General features: G+C 33.4%; 3 protein-coding genes across 3 annotated transcripts; 1 reads left to right on the top strand and 2 right to left on the bottom strand.

Moving 5' to 3' along the window:
* Window positions 1-10,687: 10,687 nt before the first annotated feature.
* Window positions 10,688-12,007, top strand: LOC132061598 (ethylene-responsive transcription factor LEP-like). Its single transcript, XM_059454375.1, has 2 exons — window positions 10,688-11,250; window positions 11,632-12,007. The coding sequence occupies exons 1-2, from the start codon at window positions 10,688-10,690 to the stop codon at window positions 12,005-12,007; spliced, it is 939 nt and encodes a 312-aa protein (XP_059310358.1).
* Window positions 12,008-14,951: 2,944 nt separating this feature from the next.
* LOC132061600 (uncharacterized) lies at window positions 14,952-16,181 on the bottom strand. Its single transcript, XM_059454376.1, has one exon. It carries the CDS (start codon window positions 16,179-16,181, stop codon window positions 14,952-14,954), a length of 1,230 nt encoding a protein of 409 aa, XP_059310359.1.
* Window positions 16,182-17,054: 873 nt separating this feature from the next.
* LOC132060246 (probable protein S-acyltransferase 7) lies at window positions 17,055-22,226 on the bottom strand. The gene is made up of 5 exons (XM_059453183.1): window positions 21,013-22,226; window positions 20,039-20,221; window positions 19,078-19,386; window positions 18,012-18,245; window positions 17,055-17,749 (listed from the first exon to the last, which is right to left on the bottom strand). The coding sequence occupies exons 1-5, from the start codon at window positions 21,118-21,120 to the stop codon at window positions 17,426-17,428; spliced, it is 1,158 nt and encodes a 385-aa protein (XP_059309166.1). The 5' UTR covers window positions 21,121-22,226; the 3' UTR covers window positions 17,055-17,425.
* Between the last annotated feature and the right edge of the window lie 434 nt (window positions 22,227-22,660).

Genomic DNA, 22,660 nt, shown 5'->3' on the forward strand with positions numbered 1-22,660 from the left:
TTCCACTTGTGTAGTTAAACTTGCTGAACCAAATGCTGATAGTAGGCCTTTTTTTTCAGAGCTTTTATATCTGTTTTGATGCTTTGAAGAAAGGTGACCAGATCAGTAGTTACCACTGGTGACATTGGCTACAAGCCAAGTGCAAATAGTAAGCTGAAATGGAGAGGCAATGAAGCAATCACAACCAGGAAACTACAAGAGATACGGAGAAAATGACAAAAGGTAGAGGTAAATCGCCAAGAAAGCACTGTTCACGGTCAAATGACCATGGAAAATATAATTATGATGAAAATGTCCTCAGCTTCTTAAATGTACACATTTATGGATTGACATTTTAGTATTTTGTCTTGTTCGTTTAATCAAAACAACATTTTAGTATTTTGTCTTGTTCTTTAATCAAAACATAGTATTTTGTTTAACGTGTTCCAATTCCATTTCGGTTGACATAGGCATTAAACGTGTACAAATTCAAAGAAAGGGCATGACTTTAATATGGTCAACAAAGACGATTAAAGGCACTAAATACGACATGGTCAAGGACCATTAAATGGCACTAAATCCAACATGGTCAAGGACCATTAAATGGCCTAATAATTCGGTTGAAACCATCTATATAACACAACATACACACACACACCATATCACACATTCACCACACTAAACTACAACAACAACATCAATGTGCAACCAGTAGCAAGCACAACAAACACAACAACTAGTGCACCAGCAGCAGAGCACAACAAACACAACAACATATAACATCTACATCATACCAAAAGAAGATGCTAGCTTTCTTTGTGAAAAAGTTAACCCGTTCTTACGTGCAAACCGATGATTTTGTAAGTTTTTTTATATTTGTTATTATTATTTGATTTACGTGAAAACCGACGATGTAAACTTTCTTTTTTGTTTATTGAAGATACTTCCACATGAACATCATGACATTTTTCCAACGACAACAACGCATGCCGTGTTAAAGTATCAAGATGACACCGTTCACAAGATGACGTTCAGAATTGGAAAAAAAGCTCGTTTATGCCAAGGGTGGAAGGCATTTATAGATTCAAAAGGTTTGAAAGAGGGAGACACACTAGAGATTTGGGTGTGTAAATGTGAGTGTGGAGATGGCATAGGATTTCATGTATTTAAAAAAGAGATAGAGATCATAAATATTGATTAGTAGATCTCTATTATTCAATTGTCTATGTTTAACATCTCCATGTATGCTACTATTTTGATTAAGACAATGATTAATGTTATGTGGATGTGATTTTGATTTTAATTTCGGATAAACACTTCAAAACACCTTAACATCAAACTTCTTCATTCATACATGATAAAATAGATGTATATGTTAGAAAATTTGCCATAACAAAAGGCAAACAAAACATAACATAGCCGAGACACTACCACCACTACCACTATCTATGGCAATTTGATTTTTCCATTGTTTGAATTGCCACTACGGAATACAAAACTTATGAACACAATAACAACACAAACAACAAAACAAAAAATGAAATTCCTATGGAACCTACCCCTTTAGTCTTCCTTGTGTCTTCTTTTTTTGGTCCATCAACCTCGACCAAACCCATGTCAACACTAACCGAATTATTATCGTTAGTAGTGATCTCATCCAATTCCATCTTCAAACTCCGATATTGCACCAATTCCTTCTCTAAATCTCTAATTTTGTTAACCAATTTTGGGAGGATAAATTTTGATCTTGGATCAACTTCATCTCTCGTCCTCCAAAAAAAAACTTGCATTTTTGAGCACGAAAAATAGCAAAACAGAGCATAATTTTACAAATTTAATTTTTCAATAAATCAAAAAATGGGAGCAAGTCCATACACCATAATAGGGACAAGACCAGTATCTTCTTCCAGGGTTGTTTTTAGACCAAGAAGTTTGCATTTGCAACAAATTCCCGTGTTGACATTGGACCACGGTTCTAAGCATAGGATCACTCTCATCCATACACAATCGACCAAGGTCAATTTTTTTCCATAACAAACCCTAAGAAATGAAAAATGACTAAATATGAGCAAGAATCACTCAAGAAATTTAAAACAATAAATTTCACATGAACGAAAATTTAAAGAGAAATAAATGAGAAATAAACCCTAGCTAACGAACCTCTTTCCAACGATTGGAGCGATTAAGGTGTTGATTTTTGGAGGTATAACGATTGGAGTGGTTGAAGTTATGGAGTCACATTTTTTTTTTGACAAAAAAATGGAGATGGGTATTAAATGGGGTGAAGAAGAAGATGAAGTAGCCGTTTGGGTGTAAAAATGGAGGAGTTCAAATTAATCTACATGGCATCTACGTGGCGGTCAGGTTGGCGCTCCAAAACACGTCGGATGCTCTTTTTTAAAGAGCTATAACGCGCCACCGAGCGGTGTATTCACGCTCTTGTCCACATCGACAAAAAAGGGCATTTTTAATACCGAAAAAAAATTTCCAGGGGGATAATAGGTCCAACGCAAAGGTTAGGTGTGTAGTTGGCATTTTGGTCAAACGTTGGGGGGTATTTTGACTATTATCTCAAAAAATAGTGTTCAGTGGTCATTTTCCAGCCATGTTTTTTTTTTTAATAAAAAAATAGTCACTATCTTGGAGTTTCAAATTAATAGGTAAAACTCCGTAATAACGTCCTAAAATTTTAGTCGTGATATTTGAATTCATAACAATAATTATTTTTCGACTACACTAGCTAAAAAGTGGATACCTGTGAACTTTACCCCATTTTATGCATCTTGAGGTTTATAGCCAGGGGCTAACTTACTCCTTTCCATTGAAAGCAACCATAGAATATTTTAAGAAAATTCTAGAAGAGTTGTCCTTTCTTTTATTCTCCTGATTTTCAAAGATAGGGTCAAATAACTTAGTACTAAGGATTGAGTCATGTTGGAATAACATGCACAGGAGATTAACATATAGTTTTTCCACATGATGCACAAATCAAGCAACCTATCAAGAACATGATTAACTTATAATATGGCCACATAAAATGAAGTTTGAACATAAAGTTTCTAAATGTATAATCAAGAATCTTTGGTCTACATTAAAATAAATAACTCTAGTGATAGTTCATTTAATGAGTATATTTACTTATGATTTTGTGTGACATGTGAAAGTGATATAGCTCTTATTATTAAACTTGACCAGATACTATTAATCACATAAAGATCTTGAAAACCAAGGCCCACTCTCTCCATAGAATAAACAAGGAATCAATTTCTGAAATAATTAATTAAAAAATCATTTTAGAAAATCCAATTTGATATGGGAAATTCTAAGATAGCTGAATGCTCCACATGATTGCTAAAAAAGTGTATATACTTCAGTCATCATTTGAAATATAGAGCTTGATTAGCATGCAATCATTTAGCTCATTGGCTTAAATCTATCATACTTGCTCTATCTCTTATTTGATTTCACTAAACTTTTCCAGTATTCATGAATACACAAAGCAAAACAAATGTCCTGGATATGCAAGTCCTTTTTAATCTCTAATTCCCAACTATATGAAACTCTAGTCTTAGAAATATAAACAAGCAGCAGTATCTTACAACTTCACCAGCAAAATATTCATTGAATGGTTATTTCATCAAAGACTAATGGCATAATACATAAACATGCCCTCAAACTTGGTCTCAGCTGGCAAGTACGCTCTCCAACTTTGGGTGTGCACAAGTAGGCACCTCAACTTGTCTCTACTTTGTCAGTTGAACACTCCAACTTACAAAATGATCATCTGGACACCTCCAAAATCTATGTGCCACTTACAAAATGATCATCTGGACACCTCCAAAATCTATGTGTTATGTCAGCATTTGTGTTTACGTGTTCAATTCTATACAAGTTGAGGTGCCTACTTGAGCACACCCAAAATTAAAGGGCATACTTGTCAGCTAAAGCCAAATTTGAGGGTCTGTTTGTGTATTATGCCAAAACTAATAGAATTGAAAATCTCTTTCTATGAGCTGATAATCATTTCAAGAAACAAATCTCTGTTTGCTTTAAATGGAAAAGAATGAAAATGAGTAAGCTACCCTTTGGGTATTAAACCTCAAGATGCATAAAATGCTTAAAGCAGGCCCATAAAATTATTTCTATTTACTCAATGGCCAGTGATACCGTTACAAATACTTATTATTTTGCCAAATTTGCAGATATTGTACTACAGCTTTAATGGTTGTGCTTTGCTGTGACTGAATAAAAATTATTTGACATGATTAATTCTTAACTTTTTTTATAAGGATGATGTCCATGCTAATTTGTATGCATCTCGACTATAACGATCACTTGCTATCGCCCCAACATAGATGCTAAATAACTTTGGCCCCCAAGACTTAAGCAGGTAGAGTTTTTCCTGATTCCGAACAAGGCGTAATCCTCGAGCCGCAGGGCATAAACATATTGATATTTAATTTTTAGTGTCTTATAAAATAAATATTAAAAGAAGGATGATGATATAAAGAAATTTCTCATTGATTATATGAAGTTTATTTTTGGCAGAATACATAAATAGGCCCTCAAATTTGACCTCAGTTGGCAAGTATGCCCTCCTTTAGGTATGCATAAGTAGGCACCTTAACTTGTATAAAGTTGACTAAGTAAACACAAATGCCCACGTGGCACTAATGTGGCACTCTAATTGTTTTTCTTTTTTTTTTTTTTTTTTTTTTTTTTTTTTTTTTTTTCCGTTGGGATGGACGGTGGCAATTATTTGTTGGCATGGCATGCAAAGAACACGAGAATGCACATGATTATAATGATATAGTGGTAATATACAATCATAGTCCTTGTATAAGGAGGAGGTTAGATATGATAATTAGCATGCTGATCAAATAAGTATTTAACGCAAAGCATGTGGAACCCATTTGGATTTAGGAAGAAATATTTGGAGGGCCCAACCTAATTTATGGGGAGATGAATATTATTGTACTTAATTGGCTAAAAAGATTGTTCTATGTATAGTTATTAATATTATATTACTCTCCACACCTCCAAAAAATGATCACATTTATCAGATGGTGCAAGCAGTGGCGGATTAGGATTTTCACTCAGGGGGTTCAAAAAAACAACAAAAGCTAAATATAAAAAATAATGTTGTCAATGGGAATCAAACCTACAACGCAGTAACAATTTTGAACATCCTTGACCGCTTGAGCTGACCTTTTGCATTTATTCAGTGTATTCAAAAGTTAATATATGTACATAAACACAGAAAATCTACCCTATATATACACTAAATTTTTTTGCTGAGAGTGTCCGGGTGAACACCCTCGGCATGCTCTAAATCCACCCTTGGGTGCAAGTAGTATGCATTGACGATAAAGTGCGGAAGGTCGTGAGATGTTTTGGACATGTTCCATATCGATTTACAGATAAATCAGCTCCTAGGTGTGAAACTATGGTAAGTGAAGGTGTTAAAAGGGAAAAGGGTAGACTAGAGTCACATAAAGAGAAATTGTCTTAAATGACCTATAAATCCTTAGTATCACTACACACGTAGCTAATAATAGGACACAATGGAAGAAAACAAATCCATATATAAGTGATATAAAGTTGTTGAGAATATGTTTTAGATTTGTTAGAGTACTTCTAATATAAATTTTATTATTAGTATTTATATATGTATAGGTAACTTATTTTTTATTTTGATGTTATTTAGTATAATGATGATATGAAATGAGCTTAAATGAAAAAGTAAAAATTCATATAGCCGGCCTAACTTGTTTGGGACTGAGACGTAGTAGTTATTATTGTTGTTTTCACTTATTCGTAGGCAATTTAACCAATTCGGATTCACACGTTGAAAACAACAAAGGAGTATTAGTGCTCCCTACTTAGAAATGATTTCATTCACGTGGCTCGAACTCGATATTTTTACCATATATAAATATAATTCGTGCTAAGGTGAGCACGTTTCAACGAACTCTATATTAAAAAGATTCATCATATTATGATTATTTTACACTAGTCGTCAACCTATCCCGATTTCTCTTAGCTTGAAACGGATAATAGCATAATTTTACCAATTTCAACAAGTTATATGCTTTATTTTGGCTCTATCACTACCTGATCCATAATGTGATATTAACATTGGAGTAGGGCTGGGCATAAATACCGAAAATCGAAAACCAAAAAACCGGACCGAACCGAACCAAACTTCAAAAAATCGAAACCGAAAGAACCGAACCGAACTAGTTTGGTTCAGTATTTAGTGTCCACCTTCAAAAAACCGAAACCGAAATAACCGAACTGAAGTTTGATAAAACCGAACCGAAGAACCGAACGCCCACAGTAGTTTATTCTCTTCTTGACAAGTATATTCTCTCACATTTGGTAAGAGCTTGGAGAAATTAGGAGCTGTATTGATGTAAAGGATACTCGAACCAATTTTTTCTTAGTAGTTTTAATTATTTTGCCATTAGTTGGTAGGACCATATTCTGTGAAATCAACTTAAAATTGAGATACTCTTAGGTTGATTATAGTTTTTTACTCTTGCAAAGCGTAGTTATTCATTTTGTAATTGATTTCTTTATTTTCATTATTAATAAAAAAATTCGCTAAGCTCGCTGCTCAGTGGTATAATATTAGTTAACAAAAAAATTTCGAGTGGAGGTCTATCGGAATATTTCAACAAACCCGAACACTTTATGGTTTACATTTTCAGAAACTTCGGTGTTCGGTTTAAACCGAAATTTAATACATTATCCAAAAAATTAAAATAGTCTAGGCCCATTATGTTTAAGCCCAAAAAAATCCAATGGTAACAAGCCCTCTTTTGCTTTTGTATCCTTAACTTCCCACTTCAGTTGAGAAAATAAAATATCCTTAACACAGGAAGGTGACTAGGATGTGTCTTTAGGATTAACTAAATATTTTTATGCACCTTTAGGGGTCGTTTGGTTGCCGAAACGAGTTATGCAGGTATTAGTAATGCAACAATTAGTTATGAAGGGTTTGGTTATTCATTTACTAGTTCTCGAACACGTGCGTTGCAGGTGTATTCTATCCTAATTAGTATAAGCTTCTTAAAACAATAGAAATAATGTTAGAATAAGCGTGTGATGATTAGTTACACAAAGTCTGAAAGAGAAGAACGAATGTTGAGATTGATAAATGGCAAGTGTATACGATCGATATTTATTGTCATTGCAAAGCACAATCCAGAAGAAATGCTATTGAATGAAGTTGAAAGGATATCTCAAGAAAAAAAGCAACAATTCTTTAACAAATTTCTTTTCTATTACTTCTAGATAATGAAATCTTGAAATTGGACAGGGTAGTTTTTAAAAGTTTTTATCAATAGGATCGTTTGGCTTGATTGTCTTAGTTCTAGGTATAAATTTACAAAATTAAAAATTAAATTAGTCATACAGAAACTCCAAAATTAACAATGTATCTGTATATTGTGCCATCAACAGTAAACACCTTTGATAACTATAAAGCAATGAAATATTAAATCTGGTTAATCAGATCAGCTTGGTACGTTAGGTTATCGAAAAGAAAACTTTTCATAACTATCTAGCTAATAAAATAAGTGAATTTTTTCTCGTGTGATAATAAAATAGATTAACAATACACCTTGAAAAGATACTTTTTACCATCTTAATGTGTTTAAATTGTCGATAGAGATTAAAATACAATAGCTAAAATTAAGTATCTCACTAATTAGTTCCTATCAACTAGAATCACAAAATTCCCTAAAATTTCTTGGATTTTGTTCTCAACTTCTTCTTCCCCCAAGCAGTCTGTTCACTATTTTTCTGATCCTTCATTCTCTTTAATTTGTTGACTTTAGCTCAAAAGATTCTCCTCTCGTCATCGTATTCGTCTTAATTCCTAAACATAATGAAAACACATCAATTCTAATCCAATATAATGGGTTATATGTTATGTATAAAATACTATATTATTGTTATATATCAACTTTATTTATATAAAATATTGTTATGTATTAAGCAGACCAAATCAATCAATGCAAAAGATATGAATATTAAAAGAACGGAAAATGAATGAAGAAATTCTCGCATCTGCTCAATTTCAATGGAAAATCAAACAAAACAAATTGTGTAATAGAAAATATGAAGGTTAGCAATACAAGCAATGGACAAAAAGGAGCAAAAGAGAACGAAAAGTAAGTGTAAAATGAAGGGTAAGCAACTTAAAAGAAACTGATTAGAATGTGCTTAATTATAAAGGAAAGCTAAGTAAAGAAACCAGACTCTTTCACCAAAATAAGCTATTATTTTAGCCAATTCACTAAAATAATACATTTTTTTGAAAATTTACAGAACTAGAATAAACGTATTTCACAGTAACGTATTAGACATTATTTTATTCAAAAAATTCAACGGGCAAAAAAGTTAAAGGTTAACGGTGTTAAAGGGTAATTTTTACTGTGAGTAACGTTTTATGGTTAATACGTTACTGTGAGTAACGACTCTAAAGAATACAAAATCTAACATTGATTGATCTTAAAGTCGTAACTCAGAGTTACAACTTCAGGCTAAAAGTAACTGACAGTAACGTTTCTACAGAATCCAGGCACGAGCAGTTAAATCCTGTAAAGAATTCTTCAAATTACGAACCCTTCTGATTGATGTAATTATAAAACTTTACCGACAATATTGATTACCCTTAAAAAAAGGTATCGATTATCCTTACAAAAAGATACTGATTAGCCTTAAAAAATTGATTAGGATTAAAAAAAATATTGATTAGCCTTATAAAATAAAGTATGGATTAGCTAAATAAAGTAGCAGTTTTTCAATTTCAAAACAACAACAGCAGTGGGAAATTATATGAGCAGAAATTGGTTAATTCTCCCTTTCAACATTTTCTTATACATTTTAAAGTGCAAGACAGTTAAGACCCAAAAGAAATTAAAGATATAATGTTTTAAGTTTACAACAATAACTACTAGTAATTAATGCTTATATATCACAGTCTTTTCATGTATGAAAATTAAGAAGCAACCATCTTTCATATCTACTGCTTAACGAAAAATACTCCATCTTCTAGAAACAAAACAACAGCTAAATTTGGTCTCTCAATTCACTTCGTTGGAACTAAATTTGTATAAAGCAAAATGGCAGCTAAGAATGGTTTCCATCAAGTTGTAGACTAAGAGACCGTAGTGAATCATATATACTCCATAAGATAAAGCACTCAAATCAGCTAGGATAAAATAAAGAACTCAAATAAGTGGAACATTGAAACCATTAATTAACCATAAAACGTTACTCACAGTAACGAATTACCCTTTAACACCGTTAACCTTTAACTTTTTTGCCCGTTGAATTTTTTGAATAAAATAATGCATAATACGTTCTTGAATACGTTTATTCTACTAGTGTAAATTTTCAAAAGAATATATTATTTTGGTGAATTGGTTGAAATAATAGCTTACTTTGGTAAAAAATTCAAAGAAACCAACATGAAAATAATGTACGAAAACAACATATAATGATTTTGACAATGCAATTTGAAGTGTTGTTTGGGTTTTATAGAATGTAAAAGGATGTGAAAAGTTATTTAACTGATGGAAGGTGAAAGAAAGGACAAACTGATGAAAGCTAAAGAACCAGAAAATTAAAAACACTCAAAACTCAAATAACTCATACTAATTGTGTAGTAAAATGCTGATGTGGTTGTCTTTGATGTAAAAAACTGAGGGATTTCCTTTTCTGGCTCAAGGGCATAATGGCATATGAACTTTGAAGGGTATTTTCGTATTTTGACTTTCAACTAAATGGCTTCCTACTTTTAATATTATATGATGATTAGTAAATCATGTATTAGTTATTCCATCTTCTATCCATATAAAATAATAAATAAATTGACTTATACAACATGTTCTTTATATGGGATTGTAAATGATAACCGAACACCGTATTTGTGTGCTGAATTTTGTATAGAGCAAGTAAAAACAATACTCGCTTCGTCTCAAAATATTTGTCGCATTTTTTATTTACACGCCCCTTAAGAAAGCATTTATAAGGGTATCATTTTGACTATTTTACGCTATTAACATATTTCATATAATCTTTACTCAATAAATATCTACTCCATCAATGGTGAGAACCTCTTAAATGTTGATAATTAATATAAGGGTAAAATGGAAAAAAGTTACTTAATTTTGTCCTGATTAAATAAAACGATATATATTTTGAGACAAATATTTTTAGTAAAGACGACAAATACTTTGAGACAGAGGGAGTACTAGTTATGCTAGCTTAGTACATAAATAACTTTCTTTCTAACGAGCAACCAAACGACTCCTTAATGAATAAAACTTAAACTAAACCATCAAATAACTAGATTTGAGCCCACAACATGATTAACGTCAGATAGTCCTAAGACTTGAAACATCACTTGAGATAATCATGATTCATGATTGACAGATTTCTTCTACTACACTTAGATAGTTTAAAATAATCATCATCATTTTTGAGTCTCACTCTATATATATTTGTATGCAACAACCACTGTTCAGTCAAGGAAAAAACATCTCAATCATCAGTACTCAATACTAAAAAGAGAGAGTAATTTGTATCTCTGCCTCTATTTTCTGGTCAGAAAATCTCTTGTTTTCTCAATCCATCAAACAACTGACAGAGGCGAATCCAGAATTTAATCATTTGTATCGAATATTCCCAAAAAATGGATTTCATCAAGTCATCGTCCACTTCTTTATCAGCTAATAAGAGCACAAAACCAAGAAAGAACACTGACAGTACTAAAAGTGGCAAACAAAAAGCAGAGGAAGATCAGAGCAGTTTTCGATATTTGGGAGTAAGGCGAAGGCCATGGGGTCGATATGCAGCAGAGATAAGAGATCCCACTACAAAAGAAAGGCATTGGCTAGGGACTTTTGACACTGCAGAAGAAGCTGCATTGGCCTATGACAGAGCTGCACGTTCCATGCGGGCTAACAACAAATCTAACAAACCAACTCGGACCAACTTTGTCTACTCTGACATGCCACATGGCTATTCGGTCACTTGTATAGTCTCCCCTGACGAGGAATATCAACATCATCAGCAGCAGCAGCAGCAACAACAACAATTACTGGTCTTCGGTCAGGCCGAAAATGCTCCTATTCCTAATGTCAATTTCGCCGACTTTAGTCACTTCTCCGTCAACAGCATGAGTGGTGGTGGAGATTTTGCATTACCACAATACTACAACTCCAACTACGACGTGCATATGGAAGACAATTACAGGTATTCAATCGTGTGGTAATTTCATAATGATTAAACTATTAGAGAGAACACACTTTTTACTACTCTATTTAGTTGTCCTTACCAACGACCTGACTCTTTTATCTGGACCAAGAACGTGAAAACTTTTTCGAGTAATATGTTGAGATAGGTCGTGAACCCGAGACACTATCTCCTCTGATACTACATTGAATTGTATGACCATATCCCTTGGCGAAGTCAGGAATTTGTTTAAGAATATTCATAATACAATATATATACACACACACACATTAGAATTATTTCCAATAAAGGGTGTTCAACTATCTCATTTAAAAGTTTAAACGGTTTGAGAGAATATACCCTTAGTTATCTTACTATGTCTTTTAAACACATGTACGATAGCAGTACTACAACATCAACAGAATTGCCTCCATTGCCGGAGGACATAACAAGCGGGGGTAACTGCTACTACTTCAATGAAGAAGTTGATCAAGGTACTCAAATGGGATATAGCAGCAGCAGCAATAGCCTTTTGAATGAAATGATAGTGCCAATGGCTACTTTTGGTACTAACAATGAATGTCAATATGGCATGACATGTGGAGAAGTTGGAGGAGGAGGAAGTAGTACACTCACTGCGACAAATAGTACAACAACAACAGCTGGGAGTTTTAACTTTTTCGGTTTTGATGATTGTTTACAGCCACTGCCATGCAGCAACAGTAACATGCAAGATGAATCCAACAACACTACTACTATGGGTTATTGGTTCTCATAAAATCAACAAAAGGCCTTCCCAGTGTTTTTCCTTCATCATCGTTTACATCACTGTCCTTTCCAGACGGCTTAAATAGGTGAGAGGTATTGGAATTTGTAAGTGGTAGAGTGACATTGCTTACACGATCCATTGAAATTCAGCCATTGTAGTTCCGATTCATAAAAAAGAGAAAAAAATTACATCATTGTCTCTGGTAGCGAGCTTGACATTCCCTATAATGGGCCTTATGCAACGGGAATCCAGCTTAGTCGAATCAGTGAGTTTTACCAAATGGTTAAAAAAAACTGAATCTGTTTCATAAGTTGAAGATGGAGGTGCTTTACTACTCCAGTTAATTTCTCCTTGTGCTTGTTTGTATTCTTAATTCGGTCTTACTAATTAATGCAGCAATTTCATCATCCTTATAGATACCTTGTTTTGTACTGAAGTGAATGAATGTATAACAAGTTCATCATTTTTATTTAATTCAAATCTCACTCTCTCTCTCTCTTTTTTTTTTTTTAGTTGACAATTCTGGTGATACTAGTTGACAGTTATTGCACACATTTCATCCGTATTAATATAGTAGCAAAGATCATTAATAAATTCTTAATATTGTAACAAAATAAGCTTGAAAAATTGAAGATTCTTATGTCTTAATAAAGTACTCACCCGTCTATGGAAGAGAAACCTTCATAGTTCATACTATATTACACTTGCATATATTAAATACTATAATTATTTGGCTCATGCTAAGTCCGGGCTCAAACTACATTAAAATTTATGTTTGCAACTCCTTTTTTGTGTTTTTTTGCCACTCTTGTTTTTGTTTTTTTTTTGTAACAATATATCAATCATATAGGTAGTTCGACAATTTCTCGATGTTTCTAAATAATTAGATCATGTAAAAGTTTTTGTAAGTTAGAAAACAACATTTTTCTTAGAGTATATTTAGACTTCCTTTTCATTTTCAAACAAATGCATGCACCAAAATTCTTCTCCTTTTTATTTTACTAAATTTTTTGGATTAAAGTCTTTAATGATGTAAATTGATTGTTACCTTATTTTGGATTAACTTTATTATTTTTTTCTCAATTAAACTTAACCCATTTTTGGGAACAATATTTACGGTATTCAAGTAATATAAAAAATATTTGATATTTGATAATACATATTATTTTATGATGACGCCAATGAAGTTAACTTATAAATAAAGATAGCTTTTCAAAATTAAATAATTAAAAGTCTTGATATGACAAAATATTTTGTAGATGTTCCTTCAGATTAAATCATATAAAAGGAATTAAAAAGTTAATGAAATTAAATGATATTCTTACTTTAATCTTTCCTTTTCCCTATAAAAACCATGTTAAAAAATGATTTTTTTACCTTTATTTAATTTATTTTGCAAGAAATCTATATTGTAATTTCTCAAACGTGGATGTAGTTTGATTATCTCTTCTTTTATAAATATTTCGATATTCAAAAAAATCACTCTCATTTGCAATTATTTAGTATGATTATTATTTTGAGAGCTAAACTGATTTTTTTTTTTCAAATATTTTTAGCTATATACTCTGTAATATAATTTTTAATTTAAGAACTAAACATGTACTAATTTAGAAAGGTGATGTCATGATAATTTTTTTACTTGTCTATAATGAATTTTATAGAAAAGGATAATTTGAAACAAGTTAAATAATCATTTCCACATAAAAGTAAGACAACAAATTTTTGGATCAATTTTAAATTTGGTTGAATAAATAGATATTTTGTAGTTGTCACTATCACTTTTTCACATCATTACTCCTTGTAGCATTTAAAAAGCCATATAGTTAAGGAAATTTACCAAAGTGGGTGAGAACTTTCAAAGTAATTAAAGCTTCAATTAGGAGTAAAATGGATAAAAAAAAAAAATTGTGAGGATTACAAAACTTTGAGATCCTCTCTTATATATAGCAGTAAAATATGGTCATTTGTAACAATAAAGTAAGTTATAACACGAAGAAATACTCCTTTCACCTAATATTACCAATTTGAGCAATTCCCAGAATAAATTGAAACTCCAATTACATTATTTCTAAAGACTATATTCCCACCTGTCAATAATCCTCCATACTTTCCAGACGTTATGAATTCTTTGTGAAATTGAATTAATCGAAAAAGGGACATTTCAAATTATCTCCAGGCGTAACGAGAAAAACACCTCAAGTTCCTTGCAGCGCCTTTAATGATGAGAGAAGGCAATATCGAAGAGAATAACTCAAGCACGCTGCCTTACCTTTGCTTTGTCGACTTCAAAAAGATGTCCATATCTCGTAAGCTATGGAATGGAAGGTAAGTAATTACATGCACCTGACGTTTATATCAAATCAGAAAATCTAACTTTTGCAGTTGAAAATTAAAATGAGAATACATATCACTTAACCATCAGGGGCGGATCCATGTATAAAAAATAGGTCACGTGAACCCATGGTCACCCGACTAAAATCGTTATAGTATGTATATAATACTTAAAATATATCTAATATTAACTGAAGGATGGTCAAATTAGACTGAGTGGAGCACTGGTTAAGTGCTGTGTTTAATTCCTAAAGGTTGTGAGATTAAACCCTACTAAACGCACTTTTGCATTTTTTTTAAAAAAAAAAAAATTTTAAGTGAACTCATCCTCCTAAAAGCGCAAGTCGCCCCTGTCAATGAAAGACACTAGTCTTGCATTCATTCTTTTCATGTAAAAAGTAAAGGATAGCATTTGTTAGGAGACCGAAAATTATGCAACCTCCAAGAAAAGAATTAAAAGGGGACTAAGAAAAGCAATAGCAAACAAATAGGAAGAGAATATCCAGCAAAAAGTTAGTAACTAAAAACTTTACATCATAAAAATAAGACATTCATAATTCTACTTGTTTCAACATACATTTGGGCAGAATCGGCAGATCAACAGATCATTTCAACAACTGTCTCATGCATGGAAAAACAAAATACTGAAAAGAAAAATGAAAACAATGACTAAGGAAATCCAAAAGGGACGATAGAGGTATTTGGTAGATGAAACAACGTTGGCTGCTCCTCGCATCCTCAGATCAATTGGCTCTAAATCTGATCGAAAAGGGAAAATTTCTTGAACAGTAGGACATTTATCAAGTTTCACCACGTTAAAGCTCTTGTCTTGCAACTTGTAGAATATAACTTGATAGTAATCTTTCATCAAAGCAATGTCTGCATTATAAAACCCAACCGGCGTTGGAAATTTTGTCATCCCATATACAGTTTCAATGTCCACTTCCTTTTTAAGCTCCCAAACTTGTCTCCCGTTCTCGAAAACCCAAAGCTTCATCCCTTTTGGTGACAAACATGTAAACCCTAGCTTCCCGTTATACTCCATAAGTTGGTTATATCGATAATCTTCGTACTCAAAAGCAGGCTTTGGAAGAGAGAATCTTGGAAAAGCCTCATCTCCGTTATAATTTAGAGCCATCACTAGATCATCTCTTAGTTTGACATAAACTAAACCACTTGCATTAACTGCTGGAGTAGACATGTCAAAGTACAATTCTTCAGGGACCAACAAATCTTTTCCTCGCCTCCACTCCCAAGCTTCTGAATCAAAAATTTCACAACATAAGTAATCGAGCCCCAGTTTCCTATAATGATGAAAAAGAGTCTGAGGAGATGACAATCTTATGATCTTGAAGTGCAGAGGATTTGATCTAAGTACAATGAGAGCAACTTTGACAGTAGAATAACGCATTCTAGGATTAGGCAATTTCATCCATTGCTTAGTACTCGGCTTGCAAACGTGATACCTATACTCGTTTTTCGTTCTTCTAACACAACATAGGATCCCTTGCTTTGTGGAGGCCACAATCTTCATGTCAAAGTCGTCGTTGGAAAAATTATCTCGAGGCTTTACTTTATCATCAATAGGGAGATGGAATGGGGCTTTACTATTACCTGAACACCCATCCATTGATACAAATTCCGCTACGTGCTTCGTTCTTGATATTGTCTGGACGAAGTATCCTGAGATATTTTGACTCCTTCCACAGAATTGTGGCATGAAGTTTGATTCGAAAGTCAAGTTGTGCAATTCTTTGTTAACAGCCTTGCAAGTGTCCAGTGTTTTCAAAGATGTTCGGGTTAGGATCTCGAATATTATTTCAGAAGGAAGTGGAAAAGAAGAAGAAGCCATTGTGTGCATGGAATGAAGGCAAGAGAGAAAAAGAGCAAATCTATGGTGATGGACGAGGTGTAGAGTCTATATATAGCAAACGAATAGGTAAAGAGTATTCCTAAATTGAGTAGGAAAAGGAGGTGAAAAAGCTTTTCTACGGTTTGAGACAATTCAATACTTATTTGGAAATTAGTACTAGCACTCTCTCCTAGAACGATTAGGACTAGTAAATTTCATTAGGGTAACAAAATTTTGTAACGAAATTACTTCTTCTTTACACGTTTGCTATTTAGGGAAAGATGGTTTCGATACAAATTGAGAAACTTACTTTAACACTACTAATTGTTATAATAGTGATATTATATTGCTGGTCCTTTAATTTTATTTTTTCTCCTACAAGAAAAGGAAACTGTTAAAAACAAACAAGATTGCTAGTGACAAACAAAAAGCAGAGGAACAACAGAGCAATTGCAGATGTTTGGATCGATATGCTGTGGAGATAAAAGATCCGATTTCGAAAGAAAGACATTGGTTCGGGACTTTTGACACTGCTGAAGAAGCGGCCTTGGCCTATGACAGAGCTGCACATTCCATGCGCGCCAACAACAAATAACTGACTCAGACCAACTTCGTCAACTCTGACATTCCACATGGGACTCACGACACATACGTAGTCTCCCTCAATGAAGAATATCAATATCATCTTCACATCATCATCATAATCATCATCAGCAGCAGCAGCAACAACAATCACAGTTATTGGCCAGGCCGAGAATGCTCTTCCTCCTACTGTCGATTATGGGGTCCACTTTAGTCACTTCTCCATCAGCAGCGTGAATAATGCCATAGAGCAACAAATGTCTGGATATGCAAGTCATTGTAATCTCTGGCTATATGAAACTACAGTAATAGAAATATAAACAAACAGTAGTGTCATACAACTTCACCAGCAAAACATTCATTGAATGGTTATATATCATCAAATCATCAAAGAAGAATAGAATTGAACTTCTATTTCTATGAGCTGCTAATCATTCACAAGAAATTAAAATATTAAGCCCCCACCCCTCCAGCCACAACGATCCTACAATTTCAACCGTTGTGGCAACACCATGCCGCCGTGTCATCCATGCAGGAAGAACAAAAACTTCAACGAAGACCACTTCTCCCTGTCCTTCAGATCGTATTCTGCTCTAAGCTCTTCAGCCAATATATGTACACCCGATGATGTTTTTGCACAGTAACCTTTTTGGCCGCAGCCTTCATCTCTCACATCGGTCTACCCCACCACCTACGCTTCTTATCCGGTTGTCTATATCTTTACATTCATCAGCATCAACAGCCTGTCTTCTCCCAACCTCCACGTCAAAGTTCTTCATTTTGTGCATATCTGAATTCGTCGTAGCCCCACCCAAGTAAGATGAGGTGTTAAAGCTTGAAGAGCGATCAACTTTCACATGTGCACGGAAATTGACCCTGGAACTTGGCATGCTGGTGAAAAAGATCTCCTTAAAATTCCGAGCACATCCAAGATTGAAAGGATTCATCTTCCTCTCATAACGATACCGGTAGTTTTCATATGTGGTCTGTATGAAATACAACAATCAGAAGGGTGAGAAGCGGACCGAGTAAAATAAGGTATAATTACATTTTGGACTGTTGAAAAGAATAGTAGCCAGCGAATACATAGGTTTTTTGTATTAAGTATAGATATACATATAATGTACGTAATCAGGGTATAGGCTTTGTGTATTTTGGCTATTGCCAATAATTAATTTCGGCCGACGGGCCAAAAAATGAAAAAAGATCTAAAATTAACTCAAATGAAGAGAATGGAGAAAAATGGACCTGATTTGTGATTATCAAGTACAAGTGAAATGCTGTGAGACCTCCGAGAAACCAAGAAACTACGAACGTATACATAATAAGGACGCCTGAAGCAGGTGATTTGAGAAATGCGCTCCAAACGTTACAATGTTGTGCTTCCATTATCTTCTTTAAATTTATCCAGCAGAACGCAAAGACATAGAGGCTCAAGAGGTTTGTAGAAGAAACAAACATGAAAAAGTAACGATAGTTCCTCTGCAAGAAATAACGCAAATGAATATATCACAGATGAGACACTAAAGAGAGCAAGTACAGAGATGAGATCGTTCAAAAATTTATTCATTACATTGAAGCACATTCAGTTTAACATGACAAGTATGTATAAGCACGAGCTTTATGTGAGGTATATTCAGTTTAAATCTTACCAGAGTCTAAAAGAGGATAATTCCATACTGTGGTAACAGATTTTACTATTTGTAGGTCAGATAAGTATGCACAGTATAGAGGCAATACCTTAAACTAAAGCTAATTCAAACTAGAGAAAACAAGTATGTTTACCGTGCAAGAATAAGTATGTCAACAAGATCCTTCAACAAGAGCTCCCATAATGTCAATAAGTTACCGTGCAAGACTAATAGCCTGTTTGGCCTTATAGGAAGCTAAAGTGCTCTTTCTTAAACAAAAAAATGCTTATTTTAGAAAGTTCAGGCGTTTGGCCAAGCTTTTAGAGAAAAAAAATAAGTGTTTTTGAGTAGTAGCAGAAGTTATTTTTTAGAAGCTAAAAAAAGTAGCTTCCCCCCAAAAGCACTTTAGTAACATTGCCAAGCACAATGTCATACTCTAATATTGCAAAAGTGACTTCCCAAATTGATTAGCCAAACACAAACTGCTACTCAACAAAAATACTTTTCCAAAAAGCACTTCTGACAAAAGTGCTTTTCAAAATAAGCCGATTTTGGAAGCTTGGCTAAACAAGCTATAAGTAAATTTGGTAATTGGTAGACAGGAAAATATTTTAACCAGAAGCTAAAGCATAATATATACAAATGAAAAAACCCTTTGAAACGCAAGCACAATTCACACCTACCTTCCCAATGCACTGTCCCACCCATGGGCAATGATGGTCGAAGCGCTCAATGCAATTGTCGCATATGGAGCAATGAGAGCAGCGTGGTGGCCGATATAGCATACATGTTTTGCAGTATTTTACTTTGACAACTATTCCATTGACTGTAACATTTTTCATAGGTGGTAAACTGACAGGACCAGTCTGACTTCCCAAACAACTCGTCGAGATGCTAGAAGTTTCACATTCATCGTCAGCGTCTGGAGGATGGGCATTTCGTGGAACAATTCCAGGATCTGTTCCAGAAGTTAGCAAGAGAAGAACTACAATCTGAAAAAATTTACATCCATACATTAGAATTAGCTATTACGATCCCCCATCGACCATGGACCAACTCTAACCACACACAAACACCAAATCAATTGAGAGAGTAGAAGAAATATACAAGATCACCTCTTGGTGCATCCATTGCATACTTATAGTTAATATTCGTAACAATTAACAAGGAACATGGTAACTGCTAAATAATGTAAGTAGTAGTGATTCTGAGAGCAATATCCACTGGAAAAACAAAATGCATGAGCAAAATAAAATGTCTTTCACTAAATATAACATCTACAAGGAAAAAGACACATACTAAATATACTGATATCTGTTGGCGGCTTGCATGAACCATGACTAATATTTGACAGATAAAGAGAGAAAAAATAAATGGGAAGTGGCATTTTTGCGGTCTTTTTTTGTAGAATAAATCCATTGATAAAGTATCTTAGCGTAAATTATAATAACCTAGTTTGATCCAATTTATGTCTTTCCTTGAACAACATTTACACAAAAGTGGACAAGGGACATATTCCTTTTTCACCTGATTTATTTCTTATCTTGCATCACAACGTTGACGGCACTAAAAGTAACAGCAGATAAAGATGGATGGAAAACAGATATATCAGTAATAGACAAGAAAAAGAAGAAGAAAACTCACAATGACTGAGAAGACAAGAGATATAGCCACAATAATATAGCCGAATTGGTGGGGAAATGCATTGACGAGTCCTCTTGAAACGAAAGCACAAAATAATGCTACTGGAACTAGGATTAAGAACAACGTAAGAAACAGTGCCCTAATATCTGGACCAAATACAAGTCTGCCTCCAAGGTAGAATCTCTGCAAAGGTATAAACACATTATAATGAGATAATAGCGATTATTTATCCGTAAATGATAGTCTAGAATGCATATGTTTTTCCTTACATCAATTACTTTCAGCAGCTTCAGTTTACAAATAATAGAGTAAAATTGGTTAAAAAGTTCAAATAGTGACAGGCTATTTCCGAAGCCTTTACATTTTTACTGTTTAACTTTTCACTTCTGTTTGCTTATTTCTGCACTATAATTTTAACTTTTGAGTCACATCATGATTCTTCGCCTACAGAGGAGGTGGATGTAACCTTGTCCTAGTACTTTAAATAAAATTACAATAAATAGTATATATGAACCCATAATTTAAAAATACAATGAGTTCAGTGCTAAGAACAATAAAGTTGAACCCGTAGAGTTTAATCCTAAACTCGCCTTTGTTCACTAAGCATAGCTAGCTCAAATCCCGTTAAAAGAGGAGGGTTGCTGTAAGTTAACAACATGTAAAAATAGTCAAACTGTAATGAATAGCTGACCTTAATAAGTTTGTGATTAAGGGGTAGTTGATTAATTCGTTGCTATTCTTCTAGATGACTTAAGTGGTTAATTTTGTTTTTTTGATGACGATGGTTTTCGCGTCAACTTGCATACACCTGATTATTCCACCAGGTACGTGTTACCTCCCACCAAACACATAATACATGTACCAGATAACGGTTAAATTTATAATTTTTGGGAGGAAAACCATAATGCTAAAGGATGATACTTGAACAACAAAATAAATTCAGGAGAAACACAGAGAAAAAGGATCAGCATTACATTTCTTCCTTGCCAGATTTGATAAAGTCGCAATTGAGAGCTACTAGTGGTGTTGATTCTCTCTTTTGAATCGCTTCGATTTGTAGAAGACAGTGGAGGTGAATACATTTTCCTTGACAAGTTAAAGGAGACCTCAAAGATCCCCAATCACTTACAAAATAAAGCATCTGTCTCTTTATCCAAATCTTTATATAAAGATCAAAGCTTGAGCCTCAATCAACAATCTTGCCATGGTACACATAAATCGAAAAAATGTCAAAAATGCCTTTTTGTAATTGATTCAACAAATCTTTAGAACACCCAAATTGAGAATTTTGAGAAATAAGTACAATTGCCAACAATTTACAATGAAATAAACCAAAGATGCCCAATTTGGAAATTTAGAAAAACCAAATCTTTTTCTTTTCTTCTTTTAGAATGCCTTTTTTGTCGTTAAAAGGAAAAAACTTTACACAAACTGAACACCCAAATCCAGAATCTTGGGAAATAAACACAATCTTTTCCAACAATTTACAATGGGTGTGAAACAAAACAAACCAAAAATGCCCAATTTGGAAATTTAGAGACACCCCAAATATTTTTTTCTTCCAAAATGCCTTCTTTTCTGATTATTAGGACAAAACTTTACACAAACTGAACACCCAAATCAAGAATTTTGGGAAATAAAAAACAATTTTACAATGCACAGAAATGTGGGTGTGAAACAAAAACAAACCAAAGATACCCAATTTGGCTCAAATTTAGAAACACACCAAATTCTTTTTTCTACTTATGTAAGATAAATTAATATATATGTAAATGGGGACTCTCTCCTCCTTGTGTAACTGGAAAATTTGGGGATTTTGCTATATAATTATATTCAAATTGTTAATGTTGTTTGTAAGAGAAAGAAAATGTGAAGCTGAAGGAGAGAGGCGAGAAAAAGGAAAGAAAGAAAGGAAAAGCAAAATCCATTAGTGTGTTAGAAACTAACTTGCAATATGAGAAAAAAAAAAAAAAAAAACAACACCATTCACATGTGGAAGAAAGAAAACTCTTGTCTGAATTTACTCTCTACCACTAGATATATATTCTCAACAACCATAACATATTTGATCCTTTTTTATTTCTTTATTTGTTTATGCGAAGAGATTTCTTTATCCGATCATACTGAATTAGAGTTGTGTTTCTTCACCAATGGAAGGTCGTTCCATTGCTGTTACTACACCCGAACAGCTCTGGTCTTATGGAAGTGAATGTCATGTCAGCTCAAGCTTATTTGGATGTATGGTATGAATTGGAGGGTATTGTTTTGATTAATGGAGTACAATTTTTAGATAGGCCAAATACATAAAACTCGACAATATTTTCTATTTAGACACCTTAACTAAGGTTTAGGCCTCGTTTGTTTTCATTAAGATTAAGACGTACGAATGCGAATGCGTTTGTCGAATGATTAAGATGTTGTCTCTAGGTACGAAACATTTGAATGATTAAAAGCTTTGTTTGTTTTTCAACATACGAATGTGCGTAATGTATTCATTTAAACATAATAAATATACAATTGAAATAAAAAATAACTAAATATCAGAAAATAAATATAATAAAATATTATTTGATAAAAAATGAAACACTTATATTCATTAGTAATGGTGGAGATGATTTGTAG

The sequence above is a fragment of the Lycium ferocissimum genome, chromosome 6, assembly GCF_029784015.1.
Source record: "Lycium ferocissimum isolate CSIRO_LF1 chromosome 6, AGI_CSIRO_Lferr_CH_V1, whole genome shotgun sequence".
Taxonomy (NCBI): Eukaryota; Viridiplantae; Streptophyta; class Magnoliopsida; order Solanales; family Solanaceae; genus Lycium; species Lycium ferocissimum.

Bases quoted from the DNA above. Each gene is read 5' to 3' on its own strand.
- LOC132060246 (XM_059453183.1), bottom strand. From the start codon at position 21,120: ATGTATTCACCTCCACTGTCTTCTACAAATCGAAGCGATTCAAAAGAG. The intron at 20,222-21,012 runs GTAATGCTGATC...ATACCTTTGCAG, and splicing joins AAATCTGGCAAGGAAGAAAT to AGATTCTACCTTGGAGGCAG. The intron at 18,246-19,077 runs GTAGGTGTGAAT...TATTTCTTGCAG, and splicing joins TGGGACAGTGCATTGGGAAG to AGGAACTATCGTTACTTTTT.
- LOC132061598 (XM_059454375.1), top strand. From the start codon at position 10,688: ATGGATTTCATCAAGTCATCGTCCACTTCTTTATCAGCTAATAAGAGC. The intron at 11,251-11,631 runs GTATTCAATCGT...CATGTACGATAG, and splicing joins CATATGGAAGACAATTACAG to CAGTACTACAACATCAACAG.
- LOC132061600 (XM_059454376.1), bottom strand. From the start codon at position 16,181: ATGGCTTCTTCTTCTTTTCCACTTCCTTCTGAAATAATATTCGAGATC.